General features: G+C 43.5%; 1 protein-coding gene across 3 annotated transcripts in view; it reads right to left on the minus strand.

The window, feature by feature from the left end:
- Positions 1-26: 26 nt before the first annotated feature.
- Positions 27-23,467, minus strand: part of LOC119463401 (fasciculation and elongation protein zeta-2) — a 45,930-nt gene continuing 22,489 nt past the window's right edge. For 2 of the 3 annotated variants that reach the window (XM_037724250.2, XM_037724248.2), the window contains exons 4-10: positions 18,319-18,427; positions 17,991-18,149; positions 15,757-15,862; positions 13,275-13,513; positions 12,393-12,468; positions 8,355-8,420; positions 27-6,959 (exon numbers count right to left, since the gene is read on the minus strand). In XM_037724250.2, coding sequence (XP_037580178.1) covers positions 6,943-6,959; positions 8,355-8,420; positions 12,393-12,468; positions 13,275-13,513; positions 15,757-15,862; positions 17,991-18,149; positions 18,319-18,427 — 772 coding nt within the window. In that variant the 3' untranslated portion in view covers positions 27-6,942. The remainder of the gene's footprint in view (positions 6,960-8,354; positions 8,421-12,392; positions 12,469-13,274; positions 13,514-15,756; positions 15,863-17,990; positions 18,150-18,318; positions 18,428-23,467) is intronic. The other variant, XM_037724249.2, reaches the window with a different exon arrangement.

Consider the following 23,467-nt stretch of genomic DNA (forward strand, 5'->3'; position numbering starts at 1 on the left):
TGCAAAGATGAGACAATGTACAGGACTCAAGATAGAGTTGATCTTTTATTTATCTCTCAACGCAAGGAACCACCAGCTCACACAAATACCTCCAAGGGCATCCAAGTCTTCTCCTAGTTCTCAACTGCACGCATAAGATGGAAAAAAAATTCTCAGCATGACTCAATCACTCACTGCGCTCGCTCTCAATGAACCACAGCCACCGCAGTTCATGCAGCAGTACAGGGCAATATATCGAGCAAGAGAACACGGCACTATAAACACAATGTAAATCACCAAAGTCCACAACTCCGTGTTTAGCAGCAGTACGCAATCAATGATGGCACGACACAGAGCTACTCTGCAGTGCTGGAGCAGTGCAATTGGAACGAGCTGCAGGAACAAACCATGCACGGTTCATATACTTCGTACACTGTTACAAGTTTGTGACCTTCAAATGAGCTTTCAGTATATCGCCGAGGCAACCCAGCAGACGCAATATCCACAAGGAACGAAAGAATGAAGATTGGACTACTACTTCACAAAGTCGCGCACACTTCACAGTGGGTGCTGTACACACAGTTTCAAGTGTTGCTAAGAAGGAAGAGGACTTGCGGAGCAATAAATAATGTACAAGTCATCCGCACATTAAGATGTGCTGTCCGAGTTTCCCCTTCGCTTCTACGCACAGTGCTGCCTAACTGTACAGCTTCCAAACCGTATCAAGTCTCGCAAAACACTCTATTACATGATCTCAAAATGTTTTGACACACAGGAACCCAAACAATATTTTGGACACACACAAGAGCAATCCTCTGTCCCACTCAAGGTAGGGCATATTGCACCAGCTTTACATTAAAAAATATGAACAAATAATCGATAAACTAGCACTAGTGTAAACTGCTAATTCCTACAGTGCTGATCCTTCATACCCAACTGGACTAGCTGGCTCGGGTCGACCACACGACACAATTTAGTGGTAATCAAAGACGGGATGCAAAGCATGGGCAAATAGGGAACACACGGACCTACAACTACGTTTGGTTTCATTGCTGCCTATGAAGGTTTCTGTGGCGATCTGCACACCACATCATTTAGATGTAAGCCCCTTGCTTTGTCTGCTGCAAACGGTGCTTGAGGTTTGCACAAGGTAGCGCACCTCTGACGACTAACGATTCGGGAGATGAAATAATCCTGTCACCAAACAGGCGTGCATTCAAAGCCGTTCACGCTCACTCACTCACTCACGCAGCGAATATTTTCATGACAAGACTATTTTGGCAGCTGCACCAGAAGCAAACGAAAATAACTGAAAAAAACCTGAGTCGGGCACGCCCTTAAGTGCATCAAAAAACTGCGAAAAAGGACACAGCATTTGGGCAACTGAAAGTGGTTCGAGAACGCTTGCGACCTGCCAGTCATAAATGATATGAAAAGTGATAATTTGGCAACAAAGCGATGATGCAAACAATTTAGCCCTTGAGCCTCTTAAGAAGCAGCTTTTGACATTGAGAAGCTAATGTCATCACGCATCATCAACAATGAGCCCACTGTGTTGCTCTGTCACCTCTGTATGCAGATGCATCTCGGCATTAATCTGTATTCAGCTTAGGAATGAAATGTTAGGTTTTTCATGAACCCAACACTGCAGACCACCAAGTATAAATAAGAATTTCATTCCCACACAGGTCTAGATATCTTGCAAACTAAAATTACGCAATACAAATGCCATTAACTTGAGAAGTCGGACTGGATGTAAAGACATGGGAAGTGCAACATACAACACTGTATGCCATATAGTATTTGCACCTTATCCAAACATACAAATTAGCTGAACTTATATTGTCATTATGAAAAAAAAATCCAACTTGCCCCATTGCAAGCTTTTATAATGTGTGTAGCAAGAACTCTAAACTAGACCGATGCATGTTTTATCATTTGATACAACTGTCCCATAAAAATATATAAGCCAGATCTAATGAAACTCAGCCTGTTATTATGCTTTTACCTTCCCAGATTTGCCTACCATGATTTGTCAAACACCAAGCTGGTACCCAGAAACAAAATGAGCGCAGCAACTGTACCATACGCATTTCCTTTCACAGATCATGGAACTGCAATGCCAGAAGAGACATAAGCACACATATTTATGTCAACATGCACATCGCTAGATACTTGTATAACTGGCGAGAGTAGTGTTATGTACAAAAAATAGATATGCAAAACCATGTCACGAAACAACATATACTTTTATGACACGCATGCACAGCGTTTTGTAGACTTGGAGGAAGATGATGCGAACATCAACACCATGCTTCAAAAGGTGCCGAAGAATAGGTACATGGCTAAGCAGACACTCTACAAGCGGTGGAAAAAAGATGAACACTGATGGTACAATGAACCTATGGTTGTTAACAAAAAAAAAAAAAACCTTTCAGTAAAGGTGAACTGCTCAACAATGACAGATTATGCTTAAGAAATTCCCTAAGTGATTGCACATGGTATACGCTGTACAAGCTCATGTGCCGCGCGTTGTAATCGCGTCGCCAGCTGAGCCAAAGCTTCACAAAAAGTGCCTTCGCCAACATGATCGCAAAGCTGCAACAGCGAGAGCGACTTGCTTGAATCGTGAGGAAGTAGTTCAGCGACTTGCGACTCGGATTCGCAAAACAATCGTTTCTATCGCTCTAGCAGGCAAAGCACGCAGGAACCTTATCAGTATGTCACCTTATTGGTATGAACCTTTGTCACTATGAATACAAAGGGTGCCAAGTTCTCGGATTCACTAACTGCCAAGAAATTATGGCTAATCTTTTCGAAAAGGGTGTGCTGAAGGTCCTGTGCTGCAAGGTTTAGCTGCAGCAAGAACTAAATGTAGAGGTTGTTTTAAACGTTTCAAGAAAAAATTAGTGCATTTTAGAGAAAAAACAATCCACTAAATTTTCAGTGAGAAGAGAAAAAAATAAAGAGCATGTGCGAACACTAATCTGCGAACATGCTGTTTAACTGCGTGTCTGCGTTGTATCTAAATTTCTGGAATTTTTGGTGCATGTGTTACACATGAAAATAAAGCAACATGTACAAGTAATAGCATGCTGTATCATGACCCAATCGCTACGATGTGCTCAAGAGGCACATCAAACCAGTAGTCTATCAACAAGAGCTTGGCGCCCTCCACATTCAACCTGTAATCGCATATACTTTCTTTTATCTTTTTTTTTCATTCACACGAACTTTGCCGTGCCTCACTTATCTGGTAAGCACAGTTCTGGAAGCGAACACTTGACAACGAATAGCAGAACACAAGAACATCGCAACATCCCCTCCCTGCTTCAATTCGCTCGCATCACGAGACATGTTTGAATACACGGCCTTTACAAGAAAGACGCTCCGGAGTTTTCTCATGCACTGTGGGCGAGATTAGAGGCATCAAGAAATCTGGCATCGAAGTGAAGATAGTCGCTATCCTCTTCAGCAAAGCTGGCTTCCAGAAGCAGCTTTCAATGCAGAAAATCGCCAGTAAAGCCAAAGAGCTTCTACCACTTTTAAACGACATCCACAAGCTGTGTTATCATAAGCACATTGTTGTAAACGTTTAAACAGTCACGTATGACTTATGCTTTTCAACAAGAAACTTCATCTGTGTTTTATTCCCCTCACGTCTGTGTCATACCTTTTACAGTTTGGGACGTTTTGCATAAGACAATTGCACATGTTAATCCGAGTGGTACATTTTATTGAAACCTTAAGAATTTTTAAGTAATTGGAGCATTCGTTTCTCTTTAAAACAAGGTTAGCCCTGGATTTACTGGAAAAGAAAAGAAAAAGTTTATATACACAAAACAATTTTGTTCTTGCAATTTTTTTACAATGTAAATTTGTTCTAAGTGCCTCATAACAAGAAGCAGACATTTCCCAACAAATATAAGCTTAAAAAACCAGTGATAGAATGAGTACATGACTGACAAAGACTTGCTCAAGAAACAAAAATATCAGACAATCTGGGCGCTCCACTTTTTAAATTTCACCGTGAAGCATGCGAAGATCTGTATGATAAAAAGCTGCAAACACAGATGTGTTGAAAGCTTGCTTCGTTAAAAAGCGGCATTATGGTTGAGAGGCTCAAAATGCAAGACTAGAATGTTGCTATCACACCTCCGCAAAAATCTAGTCAAGCATTTCTAATGAGAACGCACTCCAAAAGTCAATTCTAAGCAGAGATTTTACTTTTACAAAGCATGGTCCATTTAGTAGACACATCCAGTTGGAGAGATCTTGAAGCCATCTATGAGGCCATTACTGGTGCCTATTTCGCACACACCACGTGGCTATGACCTTATGTACAAGGTTTCAAGCCTACATCGCAATTGAAGCAGACTAACTGCTGGCGAGTGCAGCAATGTCCTGACAATCTAAGATACACAAGCTGCCTTTCTGACAAAGGAGTGTGGCTCGCTACCTTCCCGGAATTTTAACTGCACACCAACTGAAGGGTACAACTGTCCTCAGCCTAAAAAAGAAGTAAATCTAAAAATTCTTGAGATTTCTTACCCTGTGAAGAATTTCAAAACCAGCGCACTGCACTAACTTTAAATTCAGGTGGCTACAACTGCACGATTCCACTGAGTTTGTCTCTCAAACCCTGAACTTACAATAGCTGAAATTATACGAATGGAACAGCATCAGCATCTATGCTGTGCACAAGGTAGTATGCTGTGCACAAACTCGACACGCAATATTTCGTCCGACATGGAGGATGCTAATTTTAGCTCGACGTAGCTACCAAAAGACCATAATGTTGGACGCTTTTTTCTTCCAATGCAGGAATCCCATGCAAGAACTGCAGCCATTCGCTGTAATCAGCGTAGATGTATACACTGCCAAGCTCTATAAGCGGGTTCATTTGCTTCCTCAAACAGTTTGTTTACTCAGTGCCCTATGCCAGAATAAAAAGGCGAAAACATTCATGTAGAACATAAAATTCTAAAACAACGTTGTTCAGTTTCAGTGCCCTCACAAAAATCAGGTGTGAATATTTCATAGCCTATCATGACGTCGAAACAAACATGACACGAGGTAAAGCCGAGAAAACAGGTCACAGAAATAATCAAGTTGTGCACATGCACAAAACATCAATAGGAAAAAAACACCCTGGTTAAAAACATACAACATCGATTGAATAAAACAGCCGGGTTGATGCTGTGCAACGATCACTTCTGTCAGTGCTTTCAACATACACGCAACATACATATCTGGTGCATTGGTCAGCACTCCAAAAATGTCACCATGTTTCCGCTGCCACATGTGATCCTGTCATACCCGACGAAGACTCAAATCGTGCAACTGAATGCATAAAATTCATACCTCAGCTTCAAAAACGAAGCCAGAATGATTCTGTAGGGGCATCAATTGGCTCATACAAGTGAGTGGTAAAACATTACATCAACTTGGCCCAACACGGGAGCACATATAGGGCAAGACTAAATGGTGAGAACACATAATGAAGACAACAAAAGCACAATTAATGTGCAGTCGTCTTTGTGCATGCACTTTTAATTAAAGTCTCGTATTACTTGCACTGATTAGCTCAAAATCACACCAATCACGGGGTTCAGAGAAAAGTCGTTTGGCAACTGCGAAAGATTCTTCGGTTCACTGACCCTTGTTAATGCAGCGAGCTTCTTCGCAATGAGGACACTGTGCTGGTAAGTAGTCCACACACTCCTGTTAAGCATAACATCAAGTTCTTCTGATGTCTCAAGAAAGTGGCACGAGCAGGCAATGATGCTCCCAGGAATGATCGTTCCACAACATGGCCCCTGTATTTGTACACTTTAAATAAACTATATATAATAAACATCGTATAGCTGTCTCTCTGCACACATTGAAAAACAAGTGCAAGCTCTAAAACAAGCTCAAGCATGAAAGACACTTGAAAGTAAGCGCAAACCTAAGTCCAACGGCTCGAGTGACTATGGCATGGGTGAGAGCTGCTGCACCGAGGGGCTAAGCCTGTATCTGGCACGCACGAAATGCAACCACAATTAGGAGCCACACGGTTTGGTGACGCAGATTGTTGCTGCCTTGCTCCAAGTCTGAAACAATGCTCCAATAAGTAAAAGCATCACTTGGGTGGCAGCAGTGATAGTTCTTCGACAACTGTCTGGAGACCCTGTGCCATGAAGCATTGGCAAAATGCCGCTTAGAGAGTGACAGTTGAGGAGGCATGGTTGTCAAGCCTAGATGCTGCACATAAAATGTAATAAGGAACATGCGTACGTGTGCAAGTCTTTCTGTTTAGCAGATGTGACTTCACCCGAATCGAACTGAAAAGGTGCAAAATCTTATCTGCTACAGGCGATTTTCTAAAATTACTTTTTAAACAAAAGAAATAAACATAGAAGTCCAGGCTAGCAACTTATCACAAGAATAACCACTGGCTATGGTCAGCACAAGGGTATGCACCTTCTTTCCTTTTAAAGTTAGTCACTGTCATAAGCGCGGTACTGCCAATGAAAAAAAAATTCATCCTGAATTTGTGGTTTCTATTACTTAGATATGCAAAAACTCAAGGAGACTACGAGACACAGATTTTAACATTGCGATGACATGTCGTTCATACAACTTTGACAGTTGTGGAAAGCAAAGAGTCTCCAAACAGTCTCACATTCGTTTTCATGAAGCAATAAAAAAAAGATCTTTCTCACGAGCGAGCCCAGCGCACTTCTCATAATAAATACGTCTCACACGAGACAAAGTGAGAACAAAGAGAACAACGGTGTAGCCCTAGCAACCAGACTCCCCAGGATTCTGTGGCGCAAGCGGTTCGCAGACTTCAACCTCCGGCTAGCCTTGGACGCCAGTCTCGCGATGCATGGGTCGAGAGCCGAGGGCCGAGGTCGGCGCCAGAGTAGGCCGCAAAAATGATCCGGGGCAAGCGTTGCTTCTCGGCGACTCCTCTCTTTACGTTGGACATAAAACTGCAAAATGCAATGCAAGACATGCAGTGAACCCTGCCACTGTACTCACCTTCAAAAAAAGCTCACCACTCAGCAATGGCAACAGGTGACAACCTCCGACTGGCGACAATGGCCGACGTAACCCGTTTCTTATATAGCAGGCAATGTTACAAAGGCTAGAGATAGAGCATACCATATGCGGGATGATGCGACTGGATAATGAAATGATTAACGCACCACATCATGACAGCACAAGCCCAAAGACAGATAAGTGTGAGCAGTGCAAATGAGAAGGTGCTGTGCCACGAGCTTTCCCACACAGCATGCCATGTTTTGCACATACCATGCACATCCGTTGGATATCGAGAAATGACTGCTGCACTCACGTTGCAATTTCGATTTATTTATTTTAAGAAACTGCATACTAATAAAATTATTCTTGCCAGCTTTTGACCACTTTGACTCCTCCCATACCCTTTAAAAAAATTCCCAAATTTTTCCCGCTTCTTTTTTTATGGTGCCTCATTTCGTGCACATCTTGACCCAATTAAAAAATGTATATGTATGAGTAATCATTTCATGCATATTCAGCAAAAATTTGAAGGAAATCAATTTGTGCCAGAAATGAGCCTTGTCTAACCTGGCCTTTAAGTCAGATGCAAGTTTAAAATTAAATTTTCCGAAGACATGGCAATGGACAGATGTAACATGCAAAATAATGTGAAGATACGATAACAGAGAGATGTAATAAGACAAATAGAGTGTATGTGAACCGAAACTGATTTCGTAAATCGGACTTTCCTTTAAAAACACATATCAGTTTCAAGCATCATTTTCTGGACACATGGCAACAGACAGATGTAGCACACAAAATGAAGTGCGCGATCGCAGAAACTCAGTTGTGCAGGACTGAAATGAGCTAATGAGCATGGTTCACTTCTGGTATACAACATTAAAAAAAAGTGTGCCTTGCACAAATGGGACTTGTCTGTGATGATCGTGTTGGTAGGATAAGCACAGCTTGGCCTGATAGCTGAAGGGTTCAGATGTATGGATAACTACCATATTTATTCGAATATAGAGCGAGGTTTCTACCCCAGAATCCTTAGCCTCGAAGTCACCTCCCGCCATATCCGCTAATTTTGCCTTTAGGTGTGGCTTCACGGCAGCGCGAATTTCGCCTTATAATGTGGCTTTACGGCAGCGCACACCGCGATGCCATGAAGCTACACTATAAGACGATATTTTTTTTCCTTGGGTCCTCCAAATGGCATTCTCGCCTTAAAATCGTGACTGCCTTATGATCAAATATGGTAATTTAGACACAGCTGAACAGCTTCTACCCAAGGCTGTGACAAAACAAACTTGGCTGGTCAGCTTGACTAATGCTCTCGTCAATATGGTTGGCCAACCTACCTTTCAGGATGTAATCTGTCAAGAGCGTCGGCACTGTGGGGCTGTCATCATTGATGGCGCGGAGAACTGAGAGTGAAAGTGGGAAAAAAACAACTGAGTCAATATTCCGATGAAAGTTACTGAAGTCATAATTGCAGTCAAAAACTCAAACTGTCTGATCAAAGCTGTCATGTTCTCATGATGACAGCTAATGAAATCTGTTGCAGGTGATCACCTTTAGAGAAGGGATTCCAATGAGAAATACTGAAATATCTTAAACAGCAGGGGTGTGCAAATAGCAAACAGTAGATGAAAAAAAAGGTGAATATCATTCAATGTAACAAAAAATTTCACAAAATTTAATGCTTACAAATTTTGGGCAGAAAAATATGGTGCTGCACATGTTCGGGAGTCTCCCAGCATTGCATAACAAGAATGTATCAAGCTATCAATAACATAGGTACATAGAAATCAAGTTGTACAGTTCAGCCTACCCTTACTAACGGGAACACCAAGTTACAATGCCAGCACTGATTACAGCTCAGTTATAGTGCATATATGAAGGTCTGGAAAATATTTTTATATGAATAAAATCTCTGTTCAATAGAATGAAGTGATTTTTTCTCTCTGAAACTAATGAATCAGTGATGTTCTGCTGTACTGAATACCAACGAGGTCCTCAGTTTGATAGTGGACCTGTGTTTCATGACAATCATTTATTTATTGCGTAGAAAAGTTTAGCTTTCCAGTTTTTCTTCTAAATACAGAAGGGCTATCCCAACTTTACTGCAGGTGAGCTATCGTGAGGCCAATCTGCACGACAGATGAAAGGACCGCGCATCATGTCACTCTATCACCGCTCCGCCTTCACCGACAGTGAAGAGCAGGTGTCATCTCCACCGTTTCATTGTAAGGTTCAGCAGAGTGATTTGCCACCTGTTAAAGATTATGAAACCTGCTGCTAAGCGTGCGACACTCGTCCCGCTTTCCCCCCCCCCCCTCGCACTTCCTCCTTCATCCGCCATCCGTGCAAATGCGTGCAACCACGACACTTTTGCACCCATCGTGTTAAGCTAAAGCTAGTCTTGTGACTGGTAGCACGAAGCTACGAAAAAAAAGTCATCAGAGACACTAAAGACTGCCTATGTGAGAGAATGTGAAAGCATTATACCGTGTGTAGACCTCGAAACGTCATGAATGCGCTCATTTTATACACTCATGACGTGGCGCCACCTACTCCGCATTGTCTGCACCGTCATGTGCCCAATGACGCATGCACTAGGCCACACCTTTAGTCAGCCACATGGCTGCCACATGATGTGCGCAATCACACATGCACTAGGCCATAGCCTTCTCACCAAGCTAACACTCCTCACCAGGCACCAAACTAACTTTATAAGACGACGCCCGATTAGGCCTAATGGCATAGGCAGTTTCGCCATGACATAAATTCAGTGTAAGCAGCCGCGAAATGGTTGCCGATAGTATATTTATGCGGGTGGATCATGTGATTGGTCCCGAGATAACACGTGCAGGTTGGATTGACGGCTGTTGAAGCGGCCTGAAGACTTTTGCACCCACCGTGCTAAGCTAAAGCTAGTCTTGTGACTGGTTGCACGAAGCTACGAAAAAAAAGTCATCAGAGACACTAAAGACTGCCTATGTGAGAGAATGTGAAAGCATTATGCCGTTTGTAGACTTCGAAACGTCATGAACGCGCTCATTTTATACACTCATGACGTGGCGCCACCTACTCCGCATTGTCTGCACCGTCATGTGCCCAATGACGCATGCACTAGGCCACACCTTTAGTCAGCCACATGGCTGCCACATGACGTGTGCAATCACACATGCACTAGGCCATAGCCTTCTCACCAAGCTAACACTCCTCACCAGGCACCAAACTAACTTTATAAGACGACGCCCGATTAGGCCTAATGGCATAGGCAGTTTCGCCGTGACATAAATTCAGTGTAAGCCGCCGCGAAATGGTTGCCGATAGTATGTTTATGCGGGTGGATCATGTGATTGGTCCCGAGATAACACGTGCAGGTTGGATTGACGGCTGTTGAAGCGGCCTGAAGATCGTCGCTGCGTATTCAACACGATCCACGTGCCTATCGGCGGCTAATCGACTCACTGAAATACGCGCCGCTTTTGTTGCCGTTCCCTCTGTCCACGTCGCGTTATCATTTCGCTCAGTCCTGACGACCCGGCTGAGCATTGTACCAACGGAGGTGGCCCCGACCGGCGCGTCACCGTTCAGCGAATTGCGGCACTTGGGCTCCGTGTGTACGATCCCAGCCTCGGGCTGACGTCGGGTAGCGCTCGCAGTGACAAAGTTGACTACTGCGTTAGACGGGGCGGCCCGTCCGCAGCACGCTTGGCGCTCCTTTTGAGACACAAACAAAGTGAAATGCCAACTTCGAAGGGTAGTGCTTTGGCCAGTTGGTTGCTAGATAATATAAATAATAGATATTCGAATCGAATTATTGTAACGTTCACTATTCGATTCGGTGATACTCAATATTCGCACACACCTATTAAATAACACAAATCCCCACACGCACTCTGTGGGGTTACGAAAGCAGTATTCAGGAATGCCTGGAACCATGCATGCAAGCCAGAGAAGCGTAATGGTAGCAATACCACGTTGATGAGACATGATATCATTGAAAGGATTGTCTGACAATTTCAAAACCAGAAAAAAGGCATAATAGAGACAGTGCATGAACACTGGTTCACCAAGGGCTAGTTAGTGTTCATCATTATTGTTACTGTGCTGCTTCATTTTTCGACTTCGAGAAACAGAAAAACAAGAGGCAAACCCTTACGCATGTATAAACAGGTAAATACAGTATGCTCCACTGTTGAAGGGAACACCTAATTAGTATTTAAACTAACGTAGCTTGAACATATACCAACACGGCAGGAAAAAGGTGCTCGATGTCGTGCTTTAGGCAGAACTGAAATAGTAATAAAAAAAAATATTGCCGAGGCCTTTATACCAGAACTGAGCTGTAGAGAGTCCCAAAATATGACCTTCGTGTTCCCTTTAAGAGCAAGCCTTAGCTCGAGACTAACCCGAATTTCTTTACTTAAATATACATGTAAAATGCAGAAATCCTTTCACCAGACCACCACTGGACCGCTTTTAAGGAAATTTGTAGCATTTTTGCGAGAAAGCTAAATTTCAGCAACTGTAGGAAAAAGAATTGTGACTCAGGACGTCATACTTTTTATGAAAACTGCTGAAAATTGGTATGTTTCAGAAAAATTGAAGCACAAATTATAAACTATAACACGGCAACAAAAACAGCTATTGCAGTTTTATAAACTGTATCTGTTAGAGCATCTCAAGCAGACACATTTGATACATGAGTTTACAACTTAAGTAAAAATGTTACAATGTTTATGAAGGTATAAAAAATAGTGCCACTCACTAATTACCGGTATACATTTCGAAGCAATGTAGAGTAGGTAAGTTTTGCCCACTTGAGATGTCTCAATAGGTCCAGCTTACAGAATTTGTGACATCATTCTTATTGCCGAGTAACAGAGTTGTAAACTCGATGCTTCAGGTTTGTTATAGTATATGGCGATTTACATCAATTATTGGCAAATATTTGACAGCCCTAGTGAAAAATCTGCTCTCTGCAGTCAGTAAATGACATTAACTTTTTTAATACAATAACCCTCACCACATTCGGTGCAGTGGATGCCAAGGAAAATGATTTCTCCATTCCCATGAATTTAGATAGGTGCTCCCAAGGTAAGCGTTCCTCTTAACAGTGTACCATACAGTACATACATGCTTCTGCAAGCATGTGTGTAGGTGCTTAAATCCTGAGCAATGAACTTTGAAAGTTTCACATTTAAAATGAACATATGAAGAAACAAAACTATGTGGCAAGAGAGATCTGAAGAAGTGAGATAAGGGAAGTAAGGCAGCTTCATTACGATTGCAATGTTTCCTGAAAAATCATCTTTGGCTGTACTGCCCTAACTAATTTATGCAGTGGTTTGTGTGACAGACATGCAGCTTGGTGTGACACTCACTTTTGATGAGGATCTGTAAGGAGGCGTTGTTTGGAGGGCCCTTGTCAACGTTGTAAGGGATCACCGTGGTGAGATACTGCACAGTGGAGAAGGAAAAGGCAAGAAGTTTATTCCCTTAAGACTGGGGGGCGCACAACGGGACTGTTGATCACAAAGGCAAGGCCGATATGGAAGAAAAACGCTTAACCTTGTACTTGGCCGCGCAATGCTTGAAACAGCGAAACTGGGCGATTGAAGCCCAGCATTTTCCGGAAGTGTGCACAAACTTTTCATCTTATTACTCATGATGATAATTTCTTTTCGCGCGTCTCGAACTTACAGCTGTCACTGCACGTTGCATTGCGCAGCTTGCAACACTGACACCGCGTTCCAAGAGACCCGCTCCGTGAATGCATCTCTCTCTCGCTCTCATAGCACGCAAAACCTCTTCACCTCGCAGAGCATGAACGTATGAATGCGCCAGCTGTGAACGAAGATGACGACGCTCGAACGCAATCATATGGTTCGCATAAATGCATGCTCTGCAGGCGTGGCTGTATAGCTTAGTGGTTACGACGCTCGCCTTGGGACCGAGGGTATGCGGGTTCAAATCCCAACTCGGCAAGAAAGTTTATTTTCTTTTCTTTCTTGGTAATTTCTTGCTATGCACCACAAATTACGGCTGGCTTACACAGCTTCGCTGTTAAAAGAAATCTTAATCTGAGCATGAGCAGATTTAACCATTTGGCTGCCGGTGTTTTTTTTTTTTTTGCAGCTGCTCCTTAACCCCCGACGTGTTTTTTTTTTTCCGTGTTGGCTCAGCGTACATTTATTTCACACAAGCGAATTCTTCACTATCATCATCACTTTCTCCCAATTCAAGGAGACAGGCCCAGTACACACCTTGGGTTCGGGCACACCGTGGTTGGCCGGGCGCCCCTTGCGCCGGTCGATGTGGAAGTGCCGACGCTTGTTCTGCACACTGAGCAGCAAAGAGATGAAGGTGTTCTTGAGTTCCTTCTCAAACTCGAGCTCGTCCCGCAGTGCCAGCTCCTGGATGAGCGTCTCCGAGTGCTCGCGGATCAGCCGCTCCAGCTCCACTAGCACCTCGTTCAGCTCAGCCGTCGAGAGCGTCTTGAGCCCTGTAAGGCGCCAATAACAAAAAGACATCCGACGTGTCGGCACTGCTACCATGGCAAGCTTTGTTTCACAAATCAGTCCTGCGAAAATCTGCAATGTGGAAGAAGTTGCAAAAAAGGTTAAAACTGTCACACAAAAGGCTTTGCAGCGAGTTGTGGGGATCAACCGTAGAACCAACACCTTTCTGGGGCGGTTGCTCTACCATCTGAGCTAACCAGGAGGCTAGCAGATTGTCGAGGGAGACTAAATCGACAACTTGGAGTGCAAATTTCTGCAAAAGTGATTTGCTGAATTCAGTGTCTCTGCGCTTCCAGTTGTCGATTGGTTCGGCATCACTCTGCAATCTGCTAGCCTCCTGGCTAGCTCAAATGGCAGAACAAGCTCCTCAAGAAAGGTGTAGGTGTCGGGTCCCTGGAGCCGGACAAAATTTCCTTTTAAAGGAAAAGCTTTCTTTTTTAGAAACCCGTACAACTTCCTTTCTAGCTTCATGCTAGTACTGAGTGGATGACAACTGGTACTTTTCATGCTTAGGCTGAACATTGCCACATGTCCGGTCAGTCACTCTTTGCTCATCTATGCTTGTCTTCTGCTAGGACAATGTTGTGGGGATCATCAAAATCACGTCTGCTGCAGAAAGAAGCAATAAAGTGACCACCATGTGAGGAAACCATGCGTAGGAGCATGTGCAATTTGGAGGCTACAGAGTCAGAAAAAGGCTCCTTGCGTGGTGCGACCAATACTCGAAAGAAAGCATGGAATATGCAGCGTGGAATAGGCTATATATGTAGACTTATTAAAGAAAACAAGGTATAGAGGTTGTACTATAAGCAAGCAGCAGAACTGCACAAAGGACTGACTGACTTCCACCATAGGAAGTGCATTTGAGCGCAGCATGTGTCCTACGGTCTAGAGATACGAAGTGCGGAAAAAAAGCGGGAAAATTCCGGAAAAAAAACAGGTTTCTTTCCGTTTTTCTCGGCGCACTTGGAAAAATTGGCCAAAATTTCCACGGGGAAAAACGTACAGAAATAAAACTTGGGCAACACCTAGCGTTGAACGTGAAAGGGAAACGCAGAACGCGAAACCGAAACGTCGCACATGATACTGAAACAGCATACGACGGCTGACCACTCGCCATCGATATCACATAATGTCAGCTCCGGCGTCAGTGTGGCTTCGTCATTCGGGTGCGGTGTCTCATGTTTTGGTGCCCGTTATTGTTCAATTTTGGCTTTCCCTCATGCACTTGTGCAACCTGTGGCGCAAGTCCGCATATGAAGCCGTGTGGAAGCAGATTCTGCAATGGTACGGCCAATTTCCGACGTGTGGATGCACTTCACGGTCGGGGAGACCTTCACGGTCGGGGAGACATCTTGATCCATGTTTCCATAGCCGAAGCCACGACGAAATAGCCACAGAAGAGACATTTCAATGTTCTTTGTTCTAACTGCCGTAACAATTCTAAGAAGCCGCACCCGTCCACAGAGAACTAAACGCGTTCGCGGTGATGTTTCTGGCTTGTCTTCGATTTGTTAAACCCTGCATTCATTTGTGAAAAGGCAGAAAGCATTTCACTTCTGTTATTTACATAATCAGAGTTATGGCTTTTGACATTTCGCAATAAACTATTAATCGCATGCTCAAGAAACTTTGTTCTTTTCCATTTTTTCCAAAATTTCGGGAAAAAACGTGAAAAAAAACAGGTTTTTTTCCGACTGCTCAAAATTTCCGGAAATTTTGCATCAAAGATGACCCTTGGCCATGGTAGGACTCCTAAGGGTCACGGTAGGACCCTTTGAGTGTGTGTCATTGACATCCTAGTTTATTCAGAAGTACTTTGGCTAATTTTGTGCATTAGACGTGAATGCTGAGGAGCTAGCATCAAGCTTATTGTTCCATATTTCATTTCGTGCGTTGCCTTTTGCAGTTTGCAAAGCGCTGCTCAAAAACTACTCCAAAAGGCCGAGTCGCTTCAATGTTGAAATCTTAACCAATATTTACTATGCCAGTTTTTGGCAGCTTTCGTAGCAATCTATCACCTCGTTTAAACCTTTTAAAAAAGTTTTGTTTTCATACCTTCACGATTAAATAATCTACACAATGAACGTAATATACACCTCAGAATAATCAGAAAGGAGTCATCTTTCGATTCCCATCATGCTTATTTCGTGAGCAAAAGTGTGATAAATAGAGGCTTTGTTTCTAGGGTTCTATTTATCTCCACAAAACAGAGCTGCCAACTCACTTTCCCCATAGACGAGTGACGAGATGGCATGTTTGGTCATGGCATCGTTGGCCGTCTTCTCCGGGGAGCCGTCCGGCGATGGAACCCCTTCGGAAGGGCCGTTTTCCTGCAGAAAGAAAGCAAAAACCAAACACAGGGAGCTTCAGTATGAGAAAATATTTACCTTGGCCGCTGCTGACTGAGCTTGCAGACTTTGTTTCTGATGATTATTTTGGGATCTTCCTTGGCATAGCCAGTGCAAACATAGCAGAGTACACAGGTCAGCAACTATTTCACAACTTTCCAGCACAAGGTTCCTCTTGAGGCCCAACTCCGGTTTTGTGTACAGGACCCAGAGGGAGCAAGTTCTCTCATCAGGCCAGCAGTGAAAAAAATTTGAATAAAACTAGTGGCTTTTAAAACATTTGTGCCACGTTCCAGCGATGAACTAAGTGAAATGTAACGGCAAGCAGGCTGGAGAACAAAACTACCTCATCTCACAGGTTCAGCATCGCATGTGCGAAAATTCGAAATCATATCTTTTGGTCGGTTTGCATTTTTAGGAAACCCTCTTCACATTGTATTTCAGCTCAACACTCTACAGCCTTAAATATAGCTGGGCAAGAAGCACAGAACGTCCTATGCAACAAGCCGCCACTTTGAAGCAGGCATGCAAGAAATCATTCAAGATTAAGCCATATAATGACTGCGAAATTTGAAAAGAGACACACTACCAATACTCTGTACATTCAATGGTGCTTGAATAACAGTAAATGGCAGTGACAGCTTCATGATGTTTCTGTACTCTGAATAATGTTTACCGAGTAATAGTGATAGTATATCAAGGTGACCAGATGAGTTTGGGCCAGCATGTAGATGGTGCTCTCAAAACAAGCGCAAAATAGTGGCACATACAGTCTAAAAATAGCCAAAAACAAATGGAATGTTCTTCTCCAAAGCATCTAGCCTCTGAAAATGTGGCTATTAAATACACACTCTGTTTGTACATTACACATTCATGTGCATCCAGAAAGATGACTGAATTTGCTAAAGATAGTAACAATGAATGGTGGAAAACTAGTCATCATCATAGCTGAGTGATTGACGTGGTTTAACATACCAAATGAAAGCATACCTGTTGGGCCTCCCGCGTCACGTAAAGTGCTACTTCATGTGAATAAAGCTCAAACTTCAAATGCAACACAGGGAACATCAGAAAGAAACAATAGTAGTGGAGTGCTCCAGATTAATTTTGACCATCGAGAGTTCTTTAATGTGCACAAAAAAGCACTGCACACAATCATTCTGCCTTCTACCCCTATTAGAATGTGGCCACCATGGAATCAACCCCACAACCTCCCATATGATAAAATTTGCATATTTTAACGAACGCTACAGTGCACACTTTCTGAACGCTTCCTGTAAAAGACTCTCAAATTCATACATTACAGATGCATAAGTGTACAGAGAGATGACTGAATTCAACTGAATTCAATTAGGTTTTATTTCCTTTTGTAGAAAAGAGGAGCCAGAGCGAAAAGCTGAGAAATCAACTTGAAAAGGGGTTCCGACTTCCTACAACAATTTCTTAAAAGGTATTAAAAATCAGTCATTGTAGTCAACGCCACTACTTTGAAGTAAACAACAATAGTGACAGCTTGTGGGTTGCTGTTATATCACTTCTGACAAACGTTAAGTAATTGACGGAATTTAACCCTGTAACGTTCAATATTAGGGTACCATGTATGGTAGGCTGTTTTGATACCTCAAAAATAAATTCAAATATGCTGGAGCGAGTTTTCAGTTGTAGCTAGTTCAGAAAAGAAACCGCTAATTATTCACTAATTAATTATTTACTATACTAATTAAGCTTAAAATCACATTAAAACTTCACCATTCTTTTTTACAAGTGTACGTTTCATAGTCAGTAATGAAAGCGTACAAGTCAATTTAACTTTTTCTTGATGCAGAAAACATTTAACTTTTTCTTGATGCGTTTGGTCATTACAGGGTTTAATGTCTCAGAGTACGAAAGGACTCGCGCACACGAATCCTTTCGTTGGCAGCGAGGGAAATAAGGATGCCAGGATTGACAGATGTCGAGAGAGAGAGACAGTGACAACCGAGTGTACTGTGAGATTAGTGTGATGGTCATCAGTTTAGAGAGTTCTGTTCATCCATAGTTTTTTTCTTGCTTTTTTTTACGTGAGGACAGATGTTCTGTCAAGTGTTCACACCATTGATTCCCTCCCTACCTGCATGATCTCGTCAATCTCCTCAAGCACCTGCTCGGCTGTGAAGATAGGCTCCTGCTGTAGACTGGAGAGGATGAGTGCGTGAAGGTCCAGGTCCTTGGCCAGCTCTTCTTCATCGTCCGAGCCATTGTCAAGTCCACCATCCAGACGCTCCGATTTCTGCAACACAGAACCAGGCCACGATTTTTCACAGAGAACCATTTGCCACTCGGTTGCTATTCACCATTAATATGAGAGCCATCTTAATGGCAATATTTCTCCGCTAAGCGTAAGTGTTTCTATTGTGCACCTGTGTTGCTGCTGCAATGAAAGATGTCAAGTGTCTCACCGCTCGTTCATTGAGGTTGAGCGCTGGCAGCTGCAGTTTCCTGGCGTAAGACTTGGACCAGTCGATGGGCAGGATGTTGCCAAAGTTGCCAGTGATCGTCCACCAAGTCCTGGTAAGGAAGGAAAGAGGCAACGAAATTGACTGACCTAAACAGCAACAATTTGATATCCCTTACATGTAAACATGTGCACAAGTACATGTGCACAAGTATATGTTAATGACTAAATTGCCCGCGAGGCAGTCACAAATAACTTCATGCTAGAGACACAGTACAAGACAGCTATGTGCCCGGTCCAATTTCAGCGATGTGCCTGGTCCAATTTTATTTAAAGGTCTATGAAACAGATGCGGGCCACCATATTTGCTCTCGACCTATTCTGAGCATGTCAAAGAAGTAAAAGCAAAAGGCATTATAATAAGAAAGTCATCAGTCCCAGAACTTTTAAACACAAGAAAAGTGTGACTAAAAATATTGGGGGCTCTATATGCCGCACTTCACTCTCCCACGTCGTTGAAATACAGTAGCCAACAGCAGCAGGGCATTGGTCTTAGGAAGCAAAAGTTGGTGCACCATAATTGCCAAGCCTGCGCAGCATGTTGATGGTGTCATTTCTATAGTCACAAGAGCTTCTGCAGAACATAAGTTGGCACGCCATGTGCTTGGTGTGTTGATGGCATCGTTTCTGTGCTTACCCCACCTTCTACATGGTTGTCATGACAATTAGGCGATAATTAAAATGGCTGTAAAACATAATGTCATAGTTTTTTCACAGTGCTCGCAATATCATGCGTACATAAATCACACATTAGATTTCTAACCAACGATCGCGGCACCGCAAGTCAATGTTACATCCAATGAACAAAGTGCACAAGTTCGGCAAATTCTAATGATGCCATCAGCAGTGCCAACACGCTTTCTCAGACGTGTTCCAGGGACTCTTTAAGGGCAATGTACCGAAACATTTGGCTCGCTTGTTCTAAATACATATACTCAAGGCTTCTTTGCTGCAAGATCTGGCAGTACTGACTGTAGCTTACAATCCGTTTTGTTAAGTAATATGTTAGATCTTTAATATTATATTAGTTATTATATTAGTTACGGCCATGTAATGCGTAAAGCAGATAACCAGTGGCCTATTACAGTAATAAATGGGGTGCAAAGGGATGAGAAATGCAGTTGAGGCCCACAAAACTAGCTAAGTGGTGCAATGAGATTAGGAAATTTGCAGGCATAGGATAGGGCCAGCTGATGCCAGACAGAGTTATTTCAGGTCTCTGGCAAGGGATATTCATCTGGCAATGGACATAAGTTAGGATGACAATGTTGATTATGAGGCATTTACAAGCCTGTTTTATCCAAATGAAAAGCAATAAGGTTGTGTCATGCTGTAATGAGAAAAATAAATACAGTCGAACATGCAAACCAGCCTTGTAGACCACAGGGTAAGATTGGGAAGGCAATCCTGTCTCTGCTTCTACAAAGCCGACACTTGGGCCCCCAAAACGTAAAAACTATTGCAATCTGTTTTTATTCCAAATCTGCCATTAGCCCTCCATAATAGGTCAAATTGGCTCGGGCTCCGCCCATTCGCACATATGAGCTGGACTCTAACTATTCTGACCTATCACGGATGGGTAATGGCAGATTTGGAATAAAGCCAGATTGCAACAGTTTTACATTATACCGGCCTTGGTTTCACAAAGGCTGTTTGCTTGAGACAAGACTTCTAAGCAACACTGGCTTTGTAATTTTTCTACATGAAGCAGAGAGCGAACATATACCGAGGTCAAACGAGATAATGAAGAGGTAGACATATCTGACTGATTATGGCATGGAAAAGCTAGGCGTACAGGTAAGAAAGCTTCTGAAGATCATCAAAAGAACTGCAACCCACTGCACGGGGGAGGTAAAGAGTAAAAAGACGGCAAAAGTAAGCATGATTACGCTGAAAGCAACCTCAAATTGGCGCCTTGCTTATACGACAATAATGCCACAAACACTTCATTGACTCGACATAGTGGGACCTCACACGACCACACATACCGATGATGCTATAGACCTGATCAATGAGGAAGCGTGCTTTTCTTTTTATTCTGGGGACAAAAGCTGAAATATTGAATGAAAAAAAAAATCTAATGAACGGGGCTAATAGAAGAATGACACGTTTCAATACAATCGCTTCCGCAAGGGGGCGGCACGATCGTTAGGGGCTGCAGCGGCAGTGATCGACTCGCCGTCCCGCCGCCGTAACGGAAAACACGAGTATAGCAGACGACAGTGCACAAAGCAGAAAGTAAGAACGAGGAGAGCTGGGGCCGCGAAAAAAAAAAAAAAAAAAAACAAAAACAAGCTTAGAAACCCGCGTGCGCGGAGTGCGCTTTATTGATTGACCCAACGAATGCGCTCCATAAACCGCGCCGACACCCGACCCGACGCCAATGTATCAGGCCAGACGGCGCCACTGTCCGATGTCGTTACTGTCGCTTACTTCCTCTCTCCCTCTGTCGTCTGGAAAGCGCTTCGTGGATTGGGACGCGGAAAAGTATACCCCGTCACGCTAATTGCGTGCAGTAGCGTGCGTAAGCTACAAATGGCACCTTGCAGCCACTGAGTGTGTGCATACGGTCACCATCGTACTTAACCGGACCCCGGAGTTTTAAGCGCCTCTCCGCTGGAGACTGCTACATTTGATGTTTGCGCATCACGTTCCGCGTTCGTTGAAGCATGGCCGGACTAGAGAGGGGATACGCGCGCTCTTTGCAAGAGCGCACAGAGTCGTTAAAATTAGGAGCACGTGTACGACACCCGCCCGGAAAACTGAATTTCGTCGCCGTTGTCTTTCCATGTCGCCTTTTCATGAATACGTACATTGATAGCTAAGTACACTGTACACAAAAGCATGCACTTGTGTATAACACGGGGGGGCTTGCTTGGCGCTTTTCGGCCGGACCTGATCCTAGCACACCTGATCCTTGCACCATTAAACATACACGTGCATCATCATCAAAGGAAGCGTTGCACCATAGTGGTTCGCCAAAAAAAAAAAAAAAAAAACCGACCCGGCTGCAAAGGGAACGGGACAATAGTCACAACGAATACGGTTCACTATGTTTCTTATTAAACAAGTTCTTCGTAATTGGATTAATTCTGCCCACATGATCCGCGCACATCGATCAACCCCCGGCCACCTATTTTCGCCTGCGCTCCCAAAACTCCCATATCGAACAAAAACAAACTCAATAGCTCCGCATGCACATAATGATCACATTCATCTTTTATAAAAGCCCGCATGTTGCCATAATATCATGTGGAATCTCCATATGTTTACAAGTCCGACATGATACATATGGGAACATGAGGGGTTTTGTACACGATCCCCACGTGTTCATGCGGGATTACTATAGATACGACGCTTATGGGCTTTCTCCCATGTCCTCATGACGTCACGCGCTGCAGTTAAATGTCACGTGATAAACTAATAACCAGGAACGCGAAACACGAAAAGGCTTCGCCAACGAGTTTCTGGAAGGATTACCGAAGCAAAGCTCGACACCCAACGCAGAAAAAAACACGATATAGCTCTAAGCAACGAGATATTGTTTTTTTTTTTTTTTTTCACAGCCAAAAACGCATAATCCGTAGCGATTTTTTTTTTCTTCCTGTTATTGTAGTTGTTGACGGTGTCGGCGCGGGTACATGGAACCCAGGCACGCGACAGGCCAATCGATGCGTCCAGTCTCCCGTGTGAGAGACCTTAACTTTGGTGCAGCAGCATCGACGGCGCTCTGCGCGGAGACGATACGAATGCTTTCGGGAGCAGCAGCTCTCCAACGTATCGCATTAGAAGAAATAACGAATGTGCGTGAAGAACAAGACGAACGTACCGAGGGGTTACTTCGATCTCCCATCAAACGTGCGAAGAACAGGCAATGAAAAGCCGGATAAACAATGAAGTACAGTGGAATCTCTTGAGGTTCCGTTTAGAGAGAGTCCAATGTATACATAGCTGTTATCAATGTAGTTCAAGCGTATAACTGATAAGAAAAAGAGAAATTAAAGTGAACGAAGAGACAACTTGCCGCGCCGATGGGAGCCGCATTTACATCTTCAGCAACGCGCGTGCGGTGCTTTAATATTCCATTACGGAATAACAAGGCAAGAAATCATGTGATGCGACGATAAGATAACAAAAAAGCGTCACTCGCTGGACCAACTATAGCCCACAAAGTGCGCGAAACTTTCTCCCTTTCTCAGCTCGGCGCAATTTAACAAAAAAGCGTCACTCGCTGGACCAACTATTGACCCTTTTCGCGGCGATCCCGTGGGCGCTGCCATGTTTGATCACGTGGTGACGCGTCCATTGCTTGCCTCAATTGCCTCCTTGTTTACAATGGAAGTGTATGACGCCGGCGCGGCTTAGAAAACCTCTGTTTACGGAGATATCATAGACGGTGACTAGGTGGACGACGCGAAGCTTTGATCACAGCTTCAGAGAACATGCAAAAGCGCTTTTGGAGCTGATTAAGCTATGTCCAAACGGCGCAAGCAGCGTACATGGTGCTTGTTCTAAAGAGTGGGGCTAAATATGTATTCCAAGCTATCCAAGCTTTCCGATTATGAATTCAGTCAGGATTAGTGTGTCTTGCTTTGTTCTTTATTCGGCAAATATTTTGAAGCAGTGGCTTGTCAGTTTCTGACTGAGTGAAGTTCCTCTCTGCGGCCACTATCTGATTATTTTCTGCCTAATTGCTCGCGGGTGTGCTCAGTTCCGATAGATTTGTTCTTGCTGCGCACAAGGCTTGAAATGTAGCTGTTTTGTACAAATTGTAATACCTTGTAGCAAATATACATATATTACAGCTAGTAACTCGCTTACTCTTGTGGACCGTCACGAAACATTCAGTTTCGACCGTTCGTGAGCCATATGTGTAGTCCGTCATTTAATGTGCGTATTCTGTGCATATATTCAAGTGTGCGCCCATTCACTTATTCTTCATACGTCGGCGATAAAGTGGGCTCTAAGTTTTCCTCCCACTTGGGACAGATGTGTATAGATAACGTGCGCGAAACTTACTATGACAGGAAGCGGCGCTACTCCCTTTGTCATTGTTTAACGAGTGGTACTCACTCTTGCCAACGTTCTGGGGA

Source organism: Dermacentor silvarum, chromosome 9 (genome assembly GCF_013339745.2).
Source record: "Dermacentor silvarum isolate Dsil-2018 chromosome 9, BIME_Dsil_1.4, whole genome shotgun sequence".
Taxonomy (NCBI): domain Eukaryota; kingdom Metazoa; phylum Arthropoda; class Arachnida; order Ixodida; family Ixodidae; genus Dermacentor; species Dermacentor silvarum.